Source organism: Brachyhypopomus gauderio, unplaced genomic scaffold, assembly GCF_052324685.1.
Source record: "Brachyhypopomus gauderio isolate BG-103 unplaced genomic scaffold, BGAUD_0.2 sc40, whole genome shotgun sequence".
In the NCBI taxonomy this organism is placed as follows: Eukaryota; Metazoa; Chordata; class Actinopteri; order Gymnotiformes; family Hypopomidae; genus Brachyhypopomus; species Brachyhypopomus gauderio.
This window is the reverse complement of record NW_027506868.1, coordinates 57849-82454: the sequence shown is the minus strand read 5'-3', so window position 1 is coordinate 82454 and position 24606 is coordinate 57849. Positions and strand designations below refer to the sequence as shown.

Genomic DNA, 24606 nt, shown 5'->3' with positions numbered 1-24606 from the left:
TATGAAAGAGCGGAGGTATTCTGTCATGCAGTAATAGAGACAAGAAGTTAGCTAGACATCAGAGATCGTGTAATCATGCTTACAAAAATGTTGTACAGACAACGCTCAACCTTTGCACCAGCTGGACATCTCGGGACATTATCTGCCCCACAAAACAGTGCCAATTCAGTGAAATGGATGTGCACGATGGTTCATTATTTCGCCTGTAGTTAATACCTAGTTCAACTTCCAATATGGTAGAAGAGGTTGTTGTCGAGCTGTGGGTTGTTGTCATGTCCCCGCAGTGCCGATAGTGGTGCTGTGAGGAGTCTATCGAGGACTGAACTAAAAAAAATTCAGCAGCCCGTACTTCCAATGTTAGCCGAGGATAAAATACATTTAAATGCCTCATTGCTTTAAAGTTAATGGCGTACGACTTCAAAAAGGAGTATTTTCCGTAGAATTTCGAGTACCGATGCATAACTGGTCCAGCTGATTATATTGGGCATTTCCAGTCTATCCGGAGTGAACACCCCGTAGAGCCTGTACTAATTGAAGGTAAGCGCAACTATCCTGCAGCCGGGCTATCGGTTAATGACACGGCCGGTTTTGAGACCTCTAATGCGGCGCATGTGCTACTCGAGGGCTGAGGATGGTAAAGGTTTTGAAGGCCGCTTTTGATATCTTCCTTTTCCGTACTCCAGCGTTATATGCTTAACATAATAAAGTGCCTCTTTGATAAACTCTTAATTCATATTCCCAACACCCCTAAAATGTTTTCCTTGTGTTTTATTTTAAGGCATATGTTAAATGAATGTAGTAGTATAATAGTTTTGTAAGCAGCTAGCATGCAAGCTATGTAACTGCCACTTTGTCGGCCTGTATAGAGGCCTATACGCCTTCTTTCGTCTTTGTTTAGAATGATAATAACTGCAATTAATGAACACATTATATAATTTTGTAAGCAGCGTGTGTATCTATGAATTCATATGTAAACGTATGTTTGGATATACCGTTTAGGAGTTAGGAAATAAACCAGAACTGTGTTTATATGTCCCGTTTCCTGGATACCGCGACTTTGTTTTTAGCACTACATGCTAACGGGCTGTATAGTTAAACACATCGGCTAACCTGGTAGCTAGCTAACGCTGTTACTCGCGCCGTCCTTCAGCTATATACGTTCTCGTAAAGAGTTTCCTGAGGCGAAATAAAACTGGACCTATACATAACTGAAGAGGTCACTTCAGTGTGTTATTGACAGTTGGGTTAATTGCTGGCTAGCTTGGGTTACTTAACTCGGTTTAATGTTATTTGTAAGCGGTTTGTGTTGGTTGGTTAGCTAGTGCGCTAGCTACGTGAACGCCGTGTTTAACGTTGATTGGCACTTTTAGCGACAATGCTAATGTTGACACGGAAGCTAGCTAGTTAGCCAGCTAGCCAAATTGAACTTGAGCCGTTCTCTGTCTTAAGGTTAGCAACCTACTTAAAAAATGTCCTGGTTGTTCTTAGCTAGATGGATGGATAGCTACCAAGCACCGGAATCTTTTTAAATTAGATTTTAAAACCGAATGATGAGGCAATGCTATAGTGGTTTTGTCAACTACACTGTTTAGCTAAGTCATTAGTAAGTTAAATAATTGACGAGGTGTGCTGTTGTGGGCTGTATAGCTGACTGCCTACACAACTGCATACAGACTCCCATACGTTGGTGCTTCGGTGTGTGTGTGGGTAACAGTAGTTGGGTAACATTAACCCTGAGCCAAGGGATCCTTTCGTCAGTCACCTCGGTGTAGTTGTGTGATTTCCACCTATACTAGAAATACGAAGTGGTGATTATTTTGCTCTTCAGAGTTCATTGGAGGCAACAGGGATCTGTGTGGGTGTATATCACGCATACAGTGTTAAGTTCAGAGTTGCATATCGTTCATTTAACCAGCAAAGTCTGAATTACATGCATTTTTTTCTTTGTGTATGTTAATTTGTCGGAATTATCAAGTTTGACAGCTCTGCTATTAAATGTTGATGTTGTTTGTAAAGTTTCTGTCCTATTTAATTTTAACCTATAAGCTATTTTTATTTCAGACCAAAGGTTTTCAGAAACCGTGTGAAAATGAACACTGACTTTTTTTCTAAACTTTATTTTGTTCAAACATTAACATGGTATTTATAATCGAAAGTAACAGGCACAGGGAGTCTTCAGTCTAGTTTTCAAATGACAAATGTTTTACATTTTGTCATTTAGCTAATGCTAAATTATTTAACTGACCTATAGTTATGACTGAAGATGGTTTAAGTAATTGAAGATTAAGAGCTTTGTTCAGCGACCCAACATTCAAATTTGTGATGAGGCTTGAACTGGCAACCTTCCGATTAGAAGTTGGTTATCTTAACAATTTGAGCTACCACTGTCTGAAAGTTCATTTTTTCTTATGAATAGACTAAACTATAGTCTAAATACCAATGTGTTTTACCAATGTTATTATTTGTTTTCTATAATAATTTTTTAAACTGAATGTTAATATGATGAGAGGACATTATGGTGTCCTGTACTGATTAGGTTTTCTGGCGAGTCCTTAAGATTGGGCACCATGTGGGCTGTAATGGGTAATGTACTTAACTGCTAGTCAGAAGGATGACAGTTCAGTCCCCACCACTGCCAAGTTGCCTCTTTTGGGCCCCTGAGCAAGGCCCATAACCCTCAATAATTATAAATTGTTTGGATACAAGCATCAGCTAAATGTCTTCACTATGTTTTAGTCCCATACCTTCTGTGCATGTCTATCTCTGTTCTTCATGTTTTAATTTTCTGCCTTGTGTGCATGTCTGCTATCTCTATACATTCATACCTTCACACATTCATACCGGAATGTGAGCTCTACTGCGATGGTGAGCCCGTTACATTTGTTGAGTCTTTTTCTGCCTTCTTCTCGTCAGCTGATGTTCTCAAGGACCAGAGTCACGTGATGTATGAGGGGAAACACATACACTTCTCGGAGGTGGACAATAAGCCCTTGTGCTCGTATAGCCCCAAGCTGTGCAAGCAGCGTAGACTCAATGGTTACGCCTTCTGCATACGGCACGTCTTAGAGGACAAGACCGCTCCCTTCAAACAATGTGAATATGTGGCCAAGTACAACAGCCAGCGCTGCACCAACCCCATCCCCAAAGCTGAGGACCGCAGGTGAGTGGCCGCTGTTTACCCCACACACGCTGGCCTAGACCTGGTGAACCTCCACAACTCCAGCCTTGAGTTGATGTGCTGCGAGTTCATTGCAGCTCATTGTTGTACAAGCAGCGGTCTTTCTTCTACAAATTGTGTTCTAAAAATTAAGCCATTAACAATTAGATTAATGCCAGTCTATAAAAAATGCAGAGGTTTGATATATTGGCAGGATGTGAAGCACAGTCTGTGAAGTGATATGGCACTGATGTACAGGACATCATTGGCACCATTGCGTTTGGCTCCATTCCTTCCTTATTTTGACAGCTCTTGGCCTTTTCTGTTAAATCGTGTAGATACTGTAACAGCCACCTGCAAGTACTGGGATTCATCCCCAAGAAAGAGCGCAAGAAGAAGCACGACGCGCTGGAGTCCGTAGCACTGAACATCACCGTGCCGCCTCTGGCTCTTAAAGCCTCCAACGGGCTGGATGGCCTGCCTCCGTCACCCCCCTACACCCACCTGCCTCCCCTCACCCTGCCCGACGCCGAGCTGCTCGACCCCTTTGCCTTCTACGAGGAGGACGCAGATATGGGCGAGAGCATCGTGCAGAAGAACTCCGTGGTCAGGCGGAAACCTCCCGGGCGGGCCACGCCCACTCAGCCGGTGCCGCCCCATGACGTGGGACTTCCTCCGCCCACCTCCGAGCACCTTACGCAGGTCACGGCAGCCTGCGCGCTGCCCTCCTCCCCACACCTCCAACCACCAGCACCGCCACCGCCTCCTCCTCCTCCTCCGCCCCCACCTTCAGGGCTCCTCCCAACGCCCCAGCACACTGTTCTGTCTCCCTACGTCCAGCAGGGGGCACAGCAGGGTCTGCTATGCAAGTCAGCCCCACCTCAGGCTGGAGCCTCTCTGATGACCACCGCGCCCCCCTCCGCAGGCCAGCAGAGCCAGCCTCTCGGCCGGAATGCCCTCATCAACGCCCCCAGCCACCCGTCCGCTGCCCAGGACTGCCCACAGCGCCGCCCAGTGGCTATGCGACCCACTGCCTTCACAGCACCCCCTGCCTGCCTGCTGAGGCTTCAACATTTGGTGCAGCTCTGCGCCCAGAGACATAAAGAGCACGGAGACCTGTTCCCTCACCTCGGTATTTCTCTGCTCTTACATTTCATACACACGCATACATAAGATACAAGTTCTCCCCACCTCTCAGACATAAAACTGTCATCAGCCTATATAACTTGCATATCTAGCATCTTAACACATCCATAAAGAGCTCCTGGTGTTGAAGGAATACTTCACCCAAAAAAGCCAAAGGTGCTAACGATGGATGGAATAGAGCGCTTCATGCTAACCAGCCACTAAAAGATTTGACTATAGCACACTTCAGTGGAGGCTTCCAATGTGATGGAGTCAGAAATTGCCTCATCGGTCCATGCTGTTTTTAACATTTGGGCAGAAACTGTAATGTGACTGCTGCGTTTCCAAAATGATGTCGCAACTTATGGAGATTTCACAAGTTTTCTTGGTGATGTTGTAACCTACCATGATGCATGGTCTTGGAAAGGATGAACAGAACATTTGGTCTGAGAGGAGGAGATGTTACACAAATAACTAACTGAAACGAACTGATTTGAGATATTTTATTGTACAGCACAAACTGAACTCTTAATTCAAATACACACATACATGAATCCTGCATGAAACTGGTCCGAGAACAGTGTAATGAAGCTGTATTCGCTTCTGTAACCGTCTGTGCAGGGTTGGACTGGTCTGAAGACAGTGCTGATGAGGACGAAGATGCAGAAGAGAGAATTCTTTCATTGCCTCAGGTCTGGAGACCAGGGGAATCAAGTCCGCACCACTAGTAAGGAATTTGTTTGCAAGTATCAAAACTCATGTAACATGTTGACGTTTGTAGCCAACCGAATGCTCAAAAGACCTAACAACGTGTGTCCCTCTCCGGTGAAGCCACCGTCTTGCCCTTTAGCTGGTATTGATGAAAATGGTGTCCGCCATGGTGTCCTCCTCTGTGCACATTGCCCGATCTCTCAGTCGTCCTGCCTCCTTGTCTCCAGCTCCCTTGCGGACGGGGCGGTCCCGCGGCGGTCTCGTCTCGCCCGCCTCTGCACGTACCTGCGAGAGCGCTACAAGCAGTTGTGTCGGCAGGAGAGGGCGGCCGTACGCCACAGGAGATACCGCTACGCCTTCAGGAAAGCCCTGCTCCACGCCGCTAGCAGGGAGCCCCACTGTACCGGCCAGCTCATCCAGCAGCTCAGCAAAAACTCCCACCCCCCCAGCAGGTGTGTGTGTGTGTGTGTGTGTGTGTGTGTGTGTGTGTGTGTGTGTGTGTGTGACCAACCAGACCGAACTCTGGCTGGTGGGACTTGACAGAGACCCGCATGATGCGTGAATGTTGTGACATTACTGTTGCGGCAACAGCTCGGCAGTTTAAAAGTCTTAATGGCAGTTTCAAGACTGGCGATGTTGGTAGATTTACAGTAAATCTTTTTCTCTGTGTTAAGAATGAGTAATAACAGACTGGTCGGGCGTGCGTGTAAACAGAAGTGTCATGTGTTCTCTTGTAGGCCTGCGGTGCACCAGGAAGTGGAAAAAGTGCTTTGTACAGGAAGTACCAAGGGTCAGCTGTGTGGGAATCCAGCTCTGCCTTTCACACGCCACTGCTTCCAACGTATCCTGACCTGCCCGCGCACCCACACGCTCACTCCCCTCCTCTCTCAGACAACACTGGTACCACGCAGGATTCCTCACCACATCCGCCAGTCTTAACTGTTGGAAAGTCGTGCCGCTTCTCAGAAACAGTGGCACGTGTCTCTTACACAGGGCCTGTCTGGAGGTCTCGTGCCTCTCCTGATTCGTCAGGCTCACTTCTGCCTCATTGTGTTCCTGGAGATGGGTGGTGTGTGTGTGTGTGTGTGTGTGTGTTTCTCCTTGACATCGTGTCACGGCAGATATCCTGCAGAACCGCTCACAGCAGCTCTTCTCAAGCTGCACGGCGCGATTCGCTGACGGACAGCAGTGCTCTGTCCCTGTCTTCGACATCACCCACCAAACGCCTCTCTGTGACGAGCATGCCAAGAAAATGGTGATTTCAGCATTTGTGGTTTAAATGGGGGCGGGGTGTGTTAAATAGCTCCTAAGAGTTTAACCCTCTGAAGTTACTGTTCTTATTCATTATTCTTATTGAGTATTTTATGTTACTAAAGGATTACATACAACAATTTCTTCTTGAGCTTGGAACACACAAAAAATATCTCCTGTTCAACTTGTATGACAAAAATGTGCTATGGAATGAAACTTTGGAATTTCTCTGCTTATTTGTATGACATAAACAAGAAATAATTGTTACAGTGACTCGGTGTAACGTAACGTTACAGCAAGCATTTTATTACCTAGCAGTCAATTCTTGTTCAGAGGGTGAAAGTCACCTTTGCCGTGCCGTGACATGCCAGTAAATGTCACATCATCATCGTATTCCGTCTCGGGTTTCAGTTTTAAACTTAATCCATCGTCCGGGTTTGTCGTTTGACGCTTCAACTGCGTGTCCATGCATGTGCGTCCCCGTCCCCTCGCGTGTTCGCAGGACAATTTCCTGCGCGGGGACGGCAACAGGCGTGTGCAACAGCAGCAGCGGCGGCCGCGGAAGAAGACCAAACCCCCTGCGCTGACCAAGAAACACAAGAAGAAACGGAGGAGAGGGCCTCGGCGCCCCCAGAAGCCCATCCCTCCCGCCCTGCCGCAGGGCAACCTGCCCATGCCCCCCACGCTGGCACTGCCCACCCACCACGCCAGCATCAGGTAACTCACACACACACACACACACACCCTGTCTGCTGCGTGATATGTTTCTGCTCGTGGCTCGTTTCCAGGGCGTGTGAATCTCCAGACGGGTTTTTTTGGCGGGCTACCTTGGATCGCAGTCTTATCTCTCGTGGACTTTCTCGTTTCCTCAGGAGTCCGTCAACGCCGGACCTCAGCGCAGATGAACTCCCTGATGACATCACCAACGACATAGCAGACATTCCAAACGATTTGGAGTTAAATCAGGAAGACTTTTCAGACGTGCTGCCCAGACTACCGGACGACCTGCAGGACTTTGACCTCTTTGAGGGTAAAGACACGCACACACGCACTACGTTTTTAAGTGTGTATCTGCACCTTTATGTGTGTAATTGGGTGTGGGGGGTACTTTTTCTGCACATTTAGGCAAGAATGGGGAATTGTTACCTACGACAGAGGAGGCCGAGGAGCTGGTACGTGCGCTGCAAGCGATGGGCTCGTATCCAGACTCGCTAGTTGGTTTGACCTCCATGGGTGATCTGACCCAGGCCGACGGGGTCGACCATCGCAGCATGAGTGTGTTCTCTGGGTCGGGCGTCTCTGCGGCAGGGATGGGGGACCTGCTGAACGGCCGAATAGCATCCGACAGCTTCCCCAGTCTGGAGCTGGAGGACAATCTCCTTCACCCCTCCGCAGACGATCACTTCCCTCCCTCCCCGTCTCCCCGCCCCCCCCCCAGTCACGGCCCCGGCGCCCCCTTCAGGCCCGAGCGGTGCGTTGTCGGAGCGGGGCTTCCCCCGTGCCGCCCTGTCTAAAGCAGAACCCCCGCTGCCCTCTCCTCCTTATGGCAGTGAGCACGTGCCATCACCCTACAGTGACCACATCTCCTCCCCTCACCCCGGCTCCTACCACGCCGAGCCCCCCCTCATGCTGGAGGTGCCTCTGAGCGGGTTACCAGGCGCGCCCCGCACCGCCTGGAGCGCCCTGCCGCTCTCGCTCGCCGACCCGGCACAGTTCGGCAACCTCCTGACCCCCGACGCTCACCTGCTCTCCACCTCCCTCTCCACCCCACCCTCCAGCACGCACCCGGCCGCGCTGCGGCCCACGGCCGCACTGTCCGCGGTGCCGCAGCCGGGCCTCACGGGCCTCACGTCCCCGCCCGCCCCCTCCGCGTCCCCCTCCGGCCCCCCGAGAGACCTCCTCACCCCCGCCCAGCCCAAGCTGCAGCTGCCACAGTTCAGCGCGGCCTTCGGCCACCAGCTGGCCTCGCACAGCGGAATCCCCAAGGACCTCCAGCCAAGCCACAGTTCCACAGCGCCCCCTACTGGATTCACTATTGCTAGTGCCACCGCTGCAAGTGCCAATAGCACAACTCCTCCCTTCCAGCAGAGCAAGTGAGAGGGAAAGACCTGCACCCAGCCCAACAGCAAAGCCTTATTCAGGGTTCACTCAGAACGCTGGTCTGATCTAGAGTGGTGATCCACCGCTGCTCACACACCACTCCGCTGTCACTGCCTGATCACTCTTCCCGCCTTTCAACTTTCAAGACTTTTACTGGCCTTTTATCGCTGTTACAAATTAATTGGAATTGTTGTTGTCTGATGACTTGCTCAGACTATAGTATTAAATATTGATATTGGTAGAACATACCAACACATCTGGGAAAGATCATGTATTTCATGTATTTAGCAAATATGCATAATTTGGACATTAAATTATTCTTGCCGTCGCTCATTCATGCAGAAGAGAGTAGAGGCTTTGTTCAGCTGGCCGACCCGTGCTTGTTGGGTTCACAGTGCAGGATCGTTCCAGAGAGAGGAGGGTGTAGACGGCTCGGAAATGCTCTCTGGATCGAAGGCGACAGTGATGTCGTCCTTTTGATGAGTTCAGTGTCTCCATCAGTAGCTCCACTTTAATTGAGAAACGGCTCTCGCCACGTGACTGCCTCACCTACACAAGCGCTTTGACCCCTTTCCTTTACAGCCCCTCCCCCGTCCCGCCCCTTGCCTCTCAGGCAGGTCTTCATTCAGTGAAAGCAGACAGCAGTAGGAGTCTTGGTGTGTCCGCGGACCTTACGACCGCACACCTCCGTGTATAAATCCGATCACAGCGGGGCTATCCAGTATGGAGCTAATCGGCTAAATGACTTTTATTCAGAAGATTCTTTTTATATTGCACTGTACATATTTACCCTTTTATGCAGACACTCAGATGAAGCTTACTCAGAGAACTTAGCCTGGGCCGCACACGTTCCTGTTCAGAGACCTCACAGACACCTGAACGTAAAACCTGGTTACTCAAGCAATAAAGCACATTAGCGTATTCTCATCCCAGTATTGAACTTTGTGTCAGTCTGAGTTGTGTACCTCATAGCACCTAGACAGCCCAAGTGTACTGGAGCTCTGGGTCTTTGAAGAGGAAAAAACATTTCTGTTTCAGAGTAATTGAATAAAGGCTGAACTCTTTTCTGGTTAATAGCAGAGCCGGATCTAGGCTGTTTTATACTCATTAAATACACCATTACTAAACTCCTACAGAAAATATTCTATAGGTTTTACACCTATGACCAGAAGGAATATATACGTATATGCTTTTTTTTTTTGAGAGTGAGTCTTCACCAAATATATTGATTCGAAATGTCAGTTTCTCTTTATGGTGCTTACTGGGTGTAGACTATAATGGCCTAGTGAAGTTTCTCTAAAACCAAGAGCAGAGCGGCTCTTTACTCTGTGGCTCGTCGTGAGGAATGTCTGGATGAATGTGACGTCACCCTAAGTTGTGCCATCTCTGCTGTGCTGGGACCCACGGTGCAAGTGTTTTGTTGTTTTGCTTTGGAATCACAGTGCAGGACTGTGACTTCTCCTCATCAGGCTTCCACAGTAATGCGAACCAGGTTTAAACTCAGCAGTGTGCAGGAGGCCGGCCGCTGTGTGCACCAATCCCCCCCCCCCCCCCCCCCCCCCCCTCCCCGATCGCTCCGCACGCTCCCAGAGAAGGCAGCACAGGGGGGTGATCTCCCCACTTAATCCCGGCTCAAATTCCTCTTTAGCTATGACAGTTAAACATGGGTTTTGGTAGATTTTAGACACAGACTGATTATCACATATTGTCGTGTAAAATATATTTATAGAGTAGCGGTTGGATTCGGAAGTAACAATTGGGTTTTACTTAATAAGTTATTGATAAGATAACTGGGTGGCCGTGGACTGACTGAGGGTAAAAAAAATGTCATTTGCAGGATACCAAGTGGAGTTTTAGTTTTGTGGTGTACCTGTCACTACTTTTAATGGCTATCAAAATTCTAGTGGTCAATGTTTCATGTTTAATGATTATTGTTGGTGTATTTTTGTTGTTTATTTGGACAAAACGACTGTGATCATGTTGGACAGTATTTTTGATAGCTATTAAAATCCTGCTAGTAGTTATGGCTAAAAGTTATGGCTAAGAGATTGTGTTTGCATGAACATGAACACAAAACCCTTATAATGAAATAACTGTTGCCCATCAAAGCTTGTTTCCAAAGAGAGATTAATACGAATGCACCAGTAGGCTTACTGGGACACACTTTCCCCTCCCAAATCAAACTGAAGCATACATACTTTTGGTTTGTAATTATAGTCTGTTTATCATATAGGAGAACTTGCAGTTGTGTAGCATCAGTGATTTTCATCTTGGAATGGATGGTTTGTTCTTGTAAACCGAGGCCCCAAAACAAGCTCTGGCTGCTGAAAGACTAAAGAGAGACAATTTTATACCTGATGAGTTATGATTGAAAGAAATTCTACTTGCAAGGATTGCTCTGAGCTTTTCAGTACTTTCTACCATACCACGTCCCCCTAACTCCAGGTTTTAATGGGTTTTACTTGCAAAGAATGTGATCCCACTGTGTTTCACATAAAACATGGGAGATTGACTGCCCAGCAAAACCCTCTAAAGCGTACCATCTTCAGGGCTCGGTTGGCACTTGAAACTGCTTGAAATCTGAAAGATAGCTGACAAATTCCTATTCTCATTGAATGTACTGTATAACTGTTTTTAAATGATAGGATGAGCTAATAATAATATAGTCACCTTTTGTTATTGGTCCTTGCTTAATTTGTCTAAGGTATTTTTTGTATACAAAGGTTTACATTTTTATGTATATTTTTCTTGTACAAATTATGTAATATGTGTATAAACATTGTATGTAATATCTGTATATAGTGTGACAAAATTTGATCTGTTTTTGGATGTATGAATAAAACTTGCTGTGTGTAATTTTTTGTTGTATGTTAAACCGACGACTAAAGTTAATATTTTTTATATTCTGTTAAGATAATTTGCATATTTTGGCCAAATTACAAAAATTTTGGTTGTCTTACTTTGGAGCAAAATCTTAAGCAAATATTGCTGAAAAGGGGGGTTGGACCCCCTTTTGCATACAGAACTGCCTTAATCCTTCGTGGCATAGATTCCTGAGAGTCACATCCATGATGTGAATCTCCTGTTCCACCACATCCCAAAGGTGCTCTATTGGATTGAGATCTGGTGACTGGAGGCCATTCAAGTACAGTGAACTCATTGTTGTGTTCAATAAACCAGTCTGAGATGATTCGTGCTTTATGACATGGCGCGTTATCCTGCTGGAAGTAGCCATCAGATGATGGGTACACTGTGGTCTTATACTGATGGACATGGTCAGCAACAATACTCAGGTAGGCTGTCGTTGACACAATGCTCATTCATACTAATGGGTACTAAAGTGTGCCAGGAAATTATCCCCCACACCATTGCACCACCACCGCCAGCCTAAACCATTGATACAAGGCTGGATGGATCCATGCTTTCATGTTGTAGATGCCAATTTCTGACCCTACCATCAGAATGTTGCAGCAGAAATAGAGACTCATCAGACCAGGCAACATTTTTCCAATCTTGTCCAATTTTGGCGAGCCTGTGGGAATTGTAGCCTGTTTCATGTTCTTAGCCAACAGGAGTGGCACCTGATGTGGTCTTCTACTGCTGTAGCCCATTCGCCTCAAGGTTTGACGTGTTGTGCGTTGAGAGACGTTGCTATTTTTTATATAAATGAACATAAAATGAATAGCCCATTGATTAAACTAGCAGTAGTTTCAAAACAGTGGACAAGTAATTTTATCTTTTTATTTTTTCTTAAATCACTTGAAAGCTTGCAAGGAATTCAGTACCTTGGTATTTGATGACAAAAGCAAGGATTATATACAAGACTATACACTATTGGCAATGTTACAGAACATTTACAGTGTTTTAAAATCATAATTAGATAGCACACCAGTTTCATTTGTGATATAATACTGTACTTTACACTTACAAAAATATTCAGTTCTGTTTCATATAGTATATATCTGTGCTGAGAAACCTGATGACCTGACTAATTTATTGCCAGACTTGCGAAAGTACAGTCGCAGTGACAAACATGACAAAACATGACAAACCGTGATTTCACTTATTATTAAAGTGTAAAGACCAGCTTACTGTGCAACACATTCAGATGCTAACCGGACAAGGTGCACATTTCAAGAAAAGAATATCTGGAGAAGGAGCAAAAAAAAAAAAAAAAAAAAAAAGACAGCTTGTCACTCATTGTAAAACAAATGGTCCCCCCACCCCCCAAATAAATTAATTAATGGGGTGGGGGGTGGAGTTGCAAGAATTTGATTTAGAAAGCATGCATTTTGTAGAATGTGATCGAGGGCCAACATTGAACCAGTCATGTTTTACATGCCTTTACCTGCAGTTGAACTGTACTCAAAAGATATTGATTTGGTGTTAATACCGATTCTAGATTTGAACTTCGTGGCAAGTACTTTTGATCAACCACAAACTGACCGAAGGCTGTTTTAAGGTTGATGAATTTTCCTCACACTGAACAGTATTAAGAAGCAAACACCTTCAGCATAATAATAAAAATAAAAAATCTGGATTTTATGGCAAAAGGCTTTTAAAAACATGGACTTTAGAACACTTGCTATATACACGTATTTGTGATCTCCCAGTTATGCCCATACCCAAGTCTGCCCATCTCTGCTGAGATCATATTTCTGGACGGGGCAGTTGGACTTATGGGATGGACTGGGGTGGAACTCTGCTAGCAACAGGGCCACAAACTATCTGAAAATACATTTCTCCGTAATTGACTGATGCTTGGCTCAGATACTCATGCTAGACGTTCTTTTCAGTAAGCTTAATACGTCAAATCTGGAGGAGAAAAAGCAAAAGTGTCAGCAACCACTTAACAGGTGAAAACATAACAGGGGTCGTCGTAAGAAAGCAGCTCTAACGTGAGACATTCAGGGGATAAACAGAGGCCGTGGCCTTTCTGCCACCACTACTAAAATGTACATGAGTAATGAATGTGAATTAATATCAAACGCACCAAGGTGATATGCACATGAAACTGCTAGCCTTAGTGTATATTTCGTTTGCTCATATTAGCAATCGATGTAGGGAAGATATGAACTGTCTGCAAGCCTCATGCTTATATTTTATGGATGATGCATATAAAAAGGCAGTTATCTAAGTGCAATTCAAGCTGTCGGTACCACTAGTTTCCAGGAAGACTTGAGGAGTTTGCTCAGGATGAACGGGTCACAGTATATTAAAAACTAGTTTTCCACCGAAGTGACTTGGAAAAACAGCATTAACAGTATTTAAAGAAAGGGGAAAGAAAAGCAGAATACAGCATGACCCTTTTATGGGGCTGAAATTAAATGCATGTGAATGCGTGTTGGGTATAGAACAGAGCCTCAAACATGGATAAACAGACAAATGCATTTGTGTGGCCTGTAATGGGAGGACTGGTGTGTACACCTGTGACTGGAGTGTACCACTGGAACTGTGAACACTTCGCAGTGGTTTGTGGGAATGTTTAGTGATGAGCCTAATGTTGGCATTCAGTTCAATCCATTACGAACTTTCAAATAGATAATCAAGTTAATGCTGAAAATAATTACATACTTAAAACAAAGGCAAGGCAATCTTAGTGATGGCCAGTGTACATCCATACCTTCATAAACAGTATCTACAGAAGCATTTGGCCATTTTACACAGTGTTTTCATCAGCGTACCTCCATGACCTGCTCGTGAAAAGGAGCCCATGTACACACACATTTACCCGCCCAGCTGAGCATGCTCAGACCGCCTCTCAGAAGACTAGCCACCGAGAGCAGGATACCTGAGTTAAAACAAACAAACAAAAATAAAACAAATCAAATAAGAAGAGAACACCGCTGCCTGGACCCTAGAGCGTGGATCTGCGCAGATATGCGTGCACACACACAGCCAGGAGCTGAATACACATCTGGCTTCACATTACTGCACATTTGCAAAGGGATCTCTGCCTGGGTTGCACCAGCTATCCAACCTCTACTGAAGCCAAATGCTTACTTTACAGAACACTAGTGTAAATTTACACCAGTGATGTAGCAGGTGTAAACCACCACTCAAACTCATTATTCGATCTGCAAATAAAATCTACCATGCAAAAACAAGCAATACTAAAAAAATAAAAATACAATATATATACACATTTATTGTTATAAAATAACCACAACTTCTTGCATGACTGCAACTACCAATATGGATTATGTTATCTAGCTAAATGTAAACTAGCTACTTCTTTTGGCTAGTCAGTGATAATGAAGTAAAGATTCAAATGTAGCTAATAACATGGAAAGTTTACTAAGATTATTAAGAAATCATGATGTGTTTGAATTTAGCAATGAACACTAGTTAAGAATGAAATACTTTCATTAAGAATTTGATGTCAGACATGAAGTATGGAAAAAAAACCTGCATGCTGCTGGTGCAACTAACCACTGCTGTGTCACAGCCTAAGCTGATTAAGGTGCACTGCAAAGCAGGGGGGGAGGGGCCTGACTGTTCATCCTCACCCAGGCCCCACCCCCCCCAAAGACCTTTCAATTGCTGTGTAAACCAAGATTATAAGAGAGTATAGGCTGAAGCTGCAGCCAGAGGCTGTGAGGGAGAGTGTGAGGGAGGTGTGGCCCCGGCCACAAGGGGGCGGGCCAAGCAGCCCCAGCAGCCGTCAATGGGACAGGGTCCTTGGAACTGCAAATCTGTCAAGACAGAACGACGGTGGTGGTGGTGAGGTTCAGGGAAACGCAGAGAGAAAGGTGCACATTCACGCTACACGGTTAGGACATTTCAACTGCCCTGCCCAGAAATTCCAGCTGTGCGGTGTACGGGGAGAAGGGGGCGTGGCTACCCTACCTCTGCAGTCTCTGTACGAGCTCTGCCACCATAGAGTCCGAGATGCCGGGGCACGCCTCCTCCGCCAGGAATATGGCCTCCCTCAGCTCGTCCACCGCATCGGGCTTGGTGCTGCTCGCCTCTCCTTTCTGCTTCAGCTGACGGGGGGACAGAGGGGGACAGAAGGTCCAACTGTCTCTCACGGTACTGCATGCACTACCAATGGGGTCGTTGCTAAAATTGTGCATCTGACCCACTTCCTGCAGGCTGCCCATGAGAGGAGGCCGAAGGGCCCCGCACGAAAGCCCCCGTACGAAGGCCCCATCAACTACAGGATGATTCTTCCTTTAACCCTTTATTTATTTACATGCGCAGCTCTGAGCCAATGTGGAAAGTGCTGGTGAAATGGTGCGGTAGCAGAGCAGTGCTGTCCCACAGGGGAACACTCCCAGCAGCCTAATGCAATATTACTTTAACCAACACGAGCCTCGCCACACAGCAGCTACAGCTGCAGAGTCGAACAGCAGCTGCAGGGGACATAAATGTTTGATTATGTGCTTACTTCAGCAAACATTGGAGATATGATGGTGGACAAGCTCTGGGAAAAAGGCCTCTGTGGACTGTCCTCCACCTGTGACGGAGAGCACAACAAAGTCTTAGTCAGAAAGACAAAGCTTCACACAGCATTTCTTTGAGCTACCACAAGGTCCTGTGGTCAAACTCACACAATTTCTACATGAATTTATCAAAGTTTATGACATGAAACTCAAGATTAAAAACTGATGTATAAAGATCTACATGGTCTGGCACCACGGTATTTGAGGGAACTCGCTGAATACTACAGACCCCACTTGTTCTACTGCGTTCTCAGTTAGTCAGACTGCTGTTGGGGGAACACCATTCTCTTATAAAGTCCTTCTGTTGTGGAATTATCTCCCAGCTTTAATTGAGGACTCAGATACATTCCCAACGTTTGAATCTAGGTTAACGTGTTTTTTCACTCAAGCTATAGGTTATCTTCCTGTATATAAACGCTACCAGGACTGAGTTACCCTGATCATAGTGTTCTGGTGTTCTGAGGAACTGGCACTGTCCTCTGGCTGCTTCATGCTTGCACTCAGATCTGTGACGAATCCCTGCTAAAGTTTTAGGTGAAGGAGACCTAAAGAAGGTCAGTGCATTTTTGTGGAAAAACAAAAAAGTGGGCGTGGTATTGCGATGGTTACCATCCATCGCGATGGTGGATCATAAATGACGATCGGCACAACCCTAGTGTGTTTATGGACCACTCACTTGATGTTCACGTTTACGAACATAACTCTCAGTTTTATTTGCATGTTGCTGCTAATATGCAGAAAATGTCCTGGTGATGCTAGTAAATAAGGGTGATGGAGGCACGTTCCTCCACCCACTCCTGTTCTACTGGGTGCAGCAACAGCTTGCCAGTCTTTGACTCACTGGAGAAGCTGAGACTCAGACACCTACACTGAATTGGCAACATACACTATACTACAGAAATGTTTGTAGCTTCGGTCATATTAGTGTTAATTTCATCAGGAAGTTTTTTCTTGGCCTCTGCCACAACACGCACCCACAACCTGCTGCCTCCAGCAAAGTCTCAGAAACACAGATGCTCTTCGCTTTGTACAGTTTGCGTTAGAGGAAATGGAACCAGGAGTTTCTCCCTCTCCAAATTCACAAAATAAAACACAGCCAAGCCCTCACGGCTTCAGGATGACATCACCTCCTTTGGCCGTGCTCTCGCTGTGGCACGCGGGGACAGGGGTGTGTGTGTGTGTGTGTGCAGTGGCGGACTTAGCAATTTGGGGGCTCAAGGCGAATTTAGCTAGGGGGCCCATCAACATTAATATGCAAGAAATAAGTTCAGGTTCACACTACACGATTTTAGGCTGGTTTTTCAGTCGCCGACTGTTTTTGTAGATCGCCGACAGAAACTGTGGTCGGGGGCAAATCGGCGATCACTCGGCGTGTATAGGGCTGGGTATTGATTCAAATTCCAAGAACCGATCCGATTCCGATTCTGAAGATTAAGAATCGATTTTTTTCGATTTAATCCGATTTAATCGATTCGATCCGATTTGATCCAATTCGGGGTTTAGTGTTATTAAAAATGTATTTGAGCTGTTTCCTGACTGTGTACAGAAGCAACATGTTAAAACTAGTATTATATCGATATTAATCAGCAAATAGTTACTGGTAGTTGGTAGTTACTGATGGCTGGAAGACTGGTGAAAAGGGTCATCATAAATTTACCTTCAAGAAAGGTAATCCAGGACAATAAACAGAGGACATCTTTGAGGTGTCTATATCTGCAACAGTGGGCTCCTACTGGGACACTAACCAGTGCATTATTATTATGATTGAAATAATTAAGAATTCACCCAAAAGCTGTTGCAACCAAATGCATTTTTATTTTAAAAGTGCTCACACTTAATAAACTGAAAGTATAAAATGTAAACGTGTATTTTTCTTTAAAGTGAGAATATAAGAACAGAACTCCCACGTTACGGTCCCCGACCCCTCCGTTTTGGGCGTGTTAACGTCGTCTGCGTCTAATCGTCTACGTCGGTGTATCTCAGTGGGTGCGGGTGCGTCTTGTGATAGTCCTCACCTGTGGCTCGTCTTGTAATCACGTGGGGTTGATGTGGTTTGTGTATTTAATTTGCGCTCGAGCAGCGTCCTGTGCTCGTCGTTGTTTGAGTCACACATGTTCTATGTAAACGTGTTTTATCTGCGCTTCGGTAAATGTAAGAAACGTAACATTTGGAAAGTGCAAGGATTCTGTCTCGTCCATCGCCTTGCGCCCAACGTTACAAGAACATTTTAAACTTTTTTAAAACTGTAAAAACACTGGGTAAACTGTCAGTGACACGGACTAACTGTAAATAGTCACTGACACTGGATAAACTGTCCTTCTGTTTTTAGATTGCCGATTTGACTTTCGTCGTTACCGGCACTGTCCGACGCCAGGTCGTTTTACAGTTAGTTAGACCGAGCACGCCTGCGTGAATTGAGGCGGGGGTAAAAGTTCACTAAAAAATCGATATTTGGACGTACGAACCGATAATCAGATCATCATATGCGAATCGATTCTGAATCGGAAAATCGATTTTTTCAACACAGGCCTAGTCGTGTAGTGTGAACTGCTGAAAGACGCTCGCCGAGCCGTCGTAGAGATCTAGCATGTTTAATATCAAGCCTAGTCGGCGACTGTGAGTCAACAGCAGCATCTAGCTTCATACAACTTTACTACAACACTGTGTTTAAGTTATTGTGACAGCACTGGAGAAATAGTGCGATTGACTATATATATGTTCACTGCAACGGAGAGATGAAATAATTCTGGCAATTTGGGACTATGGAGTAGTTAAACGGTAAAAAAAAATAATAATAATAATAACGAAAATGTTGAGTACATGTACATTGTTTTTTCTTCTACGTGGTGTTGCTGGTTCTCGTGAGAGTTTCGTTTTCGTGTTCTCGTGTTTTTGGACGGCAGCCAGATGAGTCGGCGATTCCCCAGTCGTTTAATGAGCCCGCGTCGCCGATCAGTCATGTAGTGTGAAAGCCAAAACAACTGAAAGACTCGCGATTACAGCACAACCAGTCGTGTAGTGCGAACGGCACAAAAACCTGACGACTGAAAAGTCGTGTAGTGTGAACCTGGCTTTAGCTAGACAAGGGGGCCCTACTGTGGGAGGGGCCCAAGGCAATTGCCTAGCAACGCCTCTATGCAAAGACCGCCTCTGTGTGTGTGTGTGTGTGGGGCGCTGACAGTTAGCCCATAGTCCTGCCCCATCATGACAGGCGTTGAGGAGCCTCATTTCTCAGCAGGCCAAATCCAAATGTGCGATGATGAAAGTGTGATGGAAACAGGACAAATCGTGATAATCAGTCTTACACAGACTTCCTGTAATCACAAAGATGCTTCCTGTATTGGCAAGCTGTATTTGCAGAGCGTTAGTGAAGATAAACACATAAGGCTAACATGAGTCATGGATGTGTAAGGGTGAATGTGTTGTGAATGCCCGGTGAAGGTGGTGAGGAGTGTGTGTGCAACACAGACGTGTGCTTCCTCACCTGGTCACACTCCAGCTCAGCGTGCTGAGCCACTCCGTTCTGGATTTTTTTGGGGTCCTTCTCTTTGATGGTGTTAAAGATCCATTTGTCGTTTCCTGAGTCACTCCCTCCTGAGTCACTCCCTCCTGTTGCCTGTCCGTCCGGCTCTCTACGCAAATAATGCGCACGCACACACACACACGCACACACACACACACACACACACGAAAAGTGCACTGTCAAAGACATAAGAGTGTTGCCAATTTTCTAAAATAAATCAATAGTAATTCTGGCTTGAAGTGTTTTATTCATAATCAACCTGGTCATTATGCCTTGTCTGGTCATCTGAAGTGGGTCTTTTGGTTTGTTTGTCTGATGGGGGTGGGAGAGACTGACCCCTCCAGTGTCTTACAAAAGACAACAGCTGACTATCGTAGCCGCTTCGAGTCAAGCAAAACTGATCTCCATCTGAGAGTCGTGATTGTAGAACCCACTATGTGTATATGAGCTTACCCCATTACAACCGAGAATGAGCAACACCTTCTACACACAGAGACACTGGTGTTTCAGTGGACGCCCTCATGGCTCAGCCATCTTTACAGCCCTCCACAGGGGAGCCGCTCACACAGAAGCACATGTGACTGCTGTATTACTTTCTGAGAGAAGCTTGTGCAGTCTTGGTGACCGGTGACTTTCCCCGGTTAAGGCTGATGCTATAAATTACCCGTGGGGTTACAGATGGGGCCAGTTCTTATATACGGGCTGAACAGTTCATGCTGAAAAGGCCAGTTTTGTTCATTCATCTCAGCAATGTGTTCACTTCCCATCACAAAAAAACATCCGTAAAACAAAATGTATGTGGGGCTTTCACTGTCCACTCTCAGCTCCCCATGAACCATGGACAACGACTATGTTTTTCAACCTCAAACATCCATAAACATTCATGAATTAGAGGACACTGGGCAGTGAGTAGACCATGTTGTACGAAACAGTTTACCAAACAGTGACACAGCAGTGCTTACGAGTCAGAGTCCTCCGAGCTGGACTCCTCTTGACCCTGTTCAGCCTTCCAGCGCTTGTACCTGTCGATGAGCTCGGTGAGGTACGAGGGTTTTTTAGCGTAACGCACAATTAGCTTATGTTTCAGGAGCTCCTTGGCTGTTGGCCTCTGCAGATATAGACAAAGCAGATACCCCGTTAGTAAAGAAAAACAAACAAAACAACACAAACTAAAACTCCACAGAATGCTGCGTATCAGGAACATTTATCAAAACGCATCAGCAGCACTGTAATATATGGATGTTAATGCTAAAGAGCTTCTACGTGAAGCGTGTGGCACAGCAGACTGAAGGTGGATGGGGTCTGGGGTGGAGACACTCACGAAGCTGGGCTCCTTGTTCAGACAGGCCTCCACAAACTCCTTGAGCGGCTTGCTGTAGCTGCCCTGCAGAGTGGGCGGGTTGTTCTTTGGGATGAGGAACAGCACTTTCATTGGGTGCAGCTCAGAGTGGGGCGGTTCCCCTTTGGCCAGCTCGATCGCAGTTATACCCAATGACCAGATGTCTGCCTAGAGCGCGCACACACACGCACACGCACGCACGCACGCGCACGCACACACGCGCACGCACACACGCGCACGCACACACGCGCACACATGCGCACGCACACACACGCACACGCGCGCGCGCGCGCACACACACACACACACACACACACACACACACACACACACACACACACACACACACACACACACACACACACACACACACAGGTTCACCAGGCATTTCTGTGCATTCATGTACAGTTCATAAAAGCATGGAGTGTCTGGAATCAATGCTATTAGTGAATTTAGTCCATCACATGGAATCAGAGGTGTCAATTCCAGGTTCAGAAAGTAAAAGTCCTCACCAGGATTTTGCTCAGGCTTCCTGGATTGTGTTGATTCCACTAATTTTACCTGGATTGCACTAGCAAGCTTGAGCAAAATCCTGGTGATCCTCTGCATGGAATCATTATGGCCTCAGGTAAAAGGGTCTTGATCAGCATGAGGAACTAAGTCAGGTGCAGACTGTTTTAGGGCATTACAAAATTGTGCATCTTGCTGTAACTTTACATTCACCCTGAAAGAGCATCAGGATCACAGTACTAACTCAGGCAAACTGGTGCTGTGTGTTTGTGAGTAAACTCAGGCGTGTGAGCCTGCTACTCCTGCACAGTGTCCTTCATATCATTTAACAGAGCTATACAAAATTCAGACAATTTAATACAACCAGGAGCAGCAACGCACAGAAAATGCAACACGCTAAAATATGCAGCTACACAATTGCCAATTCACATTTTGAATTTGCCATGTTGATAGAATCAAGAACACTGTACGACACTTTTATATGTACACAAGGTATAAGGAGGAAATGCAGTGTCTCTTCATGAATCCGAATCACACAGATCATTCTGGTTAATTCTGGTGACACGGTGGCTTCAATCTCCATTACGATACCACATCACCCATCCATCAATAACAGGAAACCCACACAACACGGGAAATTGGTGATTGACATAACAGCACTGGAAACTACCGATGTAATCATAAAGCACTTATTACTGCAAGGAATAATAACATGCAAGCAGTGCGTATAGTAATGCAATCATCTGAAACAAGGAAACAATAATTTCTTGAAATCCCTTGCTGCCTTTTGCAGCCATAATGGCAACTTAACTGTCGAGTACACAGGCATATCAGCACGGCAGAAGTGTGACCAGGGTATCTGCACGTTTTTAAATCTCAAATTCAATGACTTTTAAGACCTTTTTAATACCTCTCACAAGAAAAAATAATACTATTACTGGGGATGCAGGTGTGTTCCACATCGTTGACGGGGGGTGGGGGGGGGCGAACGAGAATTGTCACATCGCGCCAGAACAACTGAACAACACACACGTATAATAATTTAATGCCTCCCCTCATAAAATTCCAGACATTTTAAGACATTTTTAGGCCTTGAATATGGAAAACTAAATTTAAGACATTTTAAGACTTTTTAAGGACCCGCGGGTACCCTGGTGACGAGGTCAGACCGGCAGTCCTGACCTTTGAATCGTAGGCCGACTGTTTTATGACTTCTGGCGCCATCCAGAATGGCGTGCCCACAAACGTGTTTCTCTTGATCTGCGTGTCTGTGAGCTGGCCGGCCACGCCAAAGTCCGCCAGCTTCACGTCACCCTGCTCCGACAGCAGCACGTTAGCAGCTGGGGACACACACAGACGCGCACAGAAACGCACACAACATCAAACAATTAAGTTACAATGCTGTGAGGTACAGCGTTCATGCTTGATATAATAGTGCAGTTTTTAACACCCCCTTTTGAAGATGTGATCCAGTCTTTCTACACGGTGTAGATTTAGAAGGGTACCTTTGATGTCTCTGTGGATTTTCTTTTCCGAATGCAAGTATTCCAGCCCCTTCAGGATCTCTCGAAGTATAGTGGCGATCTGGGCTTCGTCCAGCGGTCCCGGCTCCAGCTGCCGGAGAGAGAGCAGTGTGAGGGCCCGACTCGCCGGAACCACGTGCCACTGCTCTGAATGAGCCTCTATGGGAGCAACGGCGTAGGCCATTCTAATTCAGAACTACATAAATGTGGGTGACAAAATGGGACTCTACCAAATCCAGTGCTGATCCTCCCCCCAAGTACTCCATTATGATCCATAACTTTGTGCCCTGCAACAGAATGAGAGAGAGAGAGAGAGAGAGAGAGAGAGAGAGAGAGAGAGAGAGAGAGAGAGAGAGAGAGAGAGAGAGAGAGAGAGAGAGAGAGAGAGAGAGAGAGAGAGAGAGAGAAACAGGGTTCGCATTAGAGCCGTCATGGCTGCAACAGAAGGTCAGTTTCACAGAGTGCTCAGGGCTGGGGCAGCATAGAAGAGCAGGTGAGCTTCAGCACCTACAGATGGATCACGGCCACACACTGCTTAGACAGAACTGCATCAATTAATGCTGGAAATGCGTGCATCACATGACACTTCGTCATATGACAAGATACATTACACCATGAAACATTATGTGTTTGAGTGCTGGGTTTAAAAATAATAAATCTGGGTTCAAAAGCATCAAATCTATTGAATTACTGATTCTTTAAATGAATTTTGTCGATTACTGGATTACTGGATTAGTAACTTATGAACCAGAAATATGTTGACGCTGAACGTTTAAAAAGTCCTGCACTTATTATCTTTTAAAAAGGCATGAAAAGCAGCACCACAGCACGAGGGGAGGCAGATCTTATCACATATGGGGATTCTTGTCTTTGTAGGAAATTGAAGCATCCTACCTCTTCTCTTCTGGTGAGAATACACCCTAAACCCCTTTTCTGTCTTGAAGATAAAGCTGAACATTACTGGAAACACTGAACAGAGATGCACAGTCTACATGGTTCCTGGCAGAGATTTAGTTGGTAAAACGAGTTGTCAATTTGGCAATCACTCTGAACCAGTCAATGAAAGGTCTCCCATGGGGCTGAGACACCAGTAAGCTCAGCTGTAATCTGAGTGTGCACAACGCACGCATGCACGCGCGCACACACACACACACACACACACACACACACTCTACAATATGTAGTGCAGAAGTAATGGGAGCTTCAGCCAGATGAAAGCTTGTGACCCTCCAACAGACCTCGGTTTAATGGGCCACCAATAGGAAAGGTGAGGACTAGCTGTAGAGGTCAAGAACATGAAACTATGAATCTCATCCCCAACCTGACTGCATGTTACTAACTTTCTGAAACAGAGGCCAGGATGATCAGTCCAAATGCTTCTGTCTACGGGCAGTTCCATGCAAAAATAAACCTTTCAATGGAGGGCAAAAAAAAAGTGCCCAACCAGACTGGCTGTTAAAATGTTCAGTCAGATCTAGCCTATATTTTGTTCTATGTAACAACTCTCTGCACTATTTTTACATAACAAACAAGGTGTATACCGAAACATTTCCTCGAATGGCCAAAATGAGATCGAACATTTATTTAGCATTTTCCAAGTTGACGGGGAATGATGGAGGAATGTGTCTGCTCAGCTTGTCTTAAGAGCACAGTGCAAAAAAAAAAAAAGTGTCTCGGTTATGAGTCGGCGAGTTCCATGGCTAAATCATGTAACATTTTATAGGACGAGTTTACACTACACACTGGTGATAGAACTAGAGGTGTATTCAACTAAGAATTTTCATAGTCGAATATGATTCGTCAGCTTTTCCCTTTAGTCGACTAATAGTCGAATCGGGTTTATTATTATTATTTTTTATTTAGAGCACCTTAAACGGGATCCCGTTCTCATTCAGGACTTTTTTCCTCTTCAAAGTAAAAAC

General features: G+C 45.7%; 2 protein-coding genes across 5 annotated transcripts in view; one reads left to right on the top strand and one right to left on the bottom strand.

The window, feature by feature from the left end:
- The first annotated feature begins 12 nt into the window (after nucleotides 1-12).
- Nucleotides 13-11200, top strand: ino80da (INO80 complex subunit Da). Its single transcript, XM_076985545.1, is given in 11 exon segments — nucleotides 13-537; nucleotides 2914-3160; nucleotides 3496-4289; nucleotides 4904-5009; nucleotides 5221-5445; nucleotides 5731-5834; nucleotides 6115-6248; nucleotides 6747-6961; nucleotides 7117-7274; nucleotides 7370-7689; nucleotides 7691-11200. Coding segments are annotated over 10 exon segments (2925 nt in total). The 5' UTR covers nucleotides 13-537; nucleotides 2914-2942; the 3' UTR covers nucleotides 8342-11200.
- An 877-nt stretch (nucleotides 11201-12077) lies between these two features.
- stk24a (serine/threonine kinase 24a (STE20 homolog, yeast)) overlaps nucleotides 12078-24606 on the bottom strand; it is a 33776-nt gene continuing 21247 nt past the window's right edge. For all 4 annotated transcript variants that reach the window (XM_076985548.1, XM_076985550.1, XM_076985549.1 and 1 more), the window contains exons 4-12: nucleotides 22915-22971; nucleotides 22667-22775; nucleotides 22344-22501; nucleotides 20634-20819; nucleotides 20275-20420; nucleotides 19274-19421; nucleotides 15735-15803; nucleotides 15194-15330; nucleotides 12078-15039 (exon numbers count right to left, since the gene is read on the bottom strand). In XM_076985548.1, the coding sequence (XP_076841663.1) occupies nucleotides 15009-15039; nucleotides 15194-15330; nucleotides 15735-15803; nucleotides 19274-19421; nucleotides 20275-20420; nucleotides 20634-20819; nucleotides 22344-22501; nucleotides 22667-22775; nucleotides 22915-22971 (1041 nt within the window). In that variant the 3' untranslated portion in view covers nucleotides 12078-15008. The remainder of the gene's footprint in view (nucleotides 15040-15193; nucleotides 15331-15734; nucleotides 15804-19273; nucleotides 19422-20274; nucleotides 20421-20633; nucleotides 20820-22343; nucleotides 22502-22666; nucleotides 22776-22914; nucleotides 22972-24606) is intronic.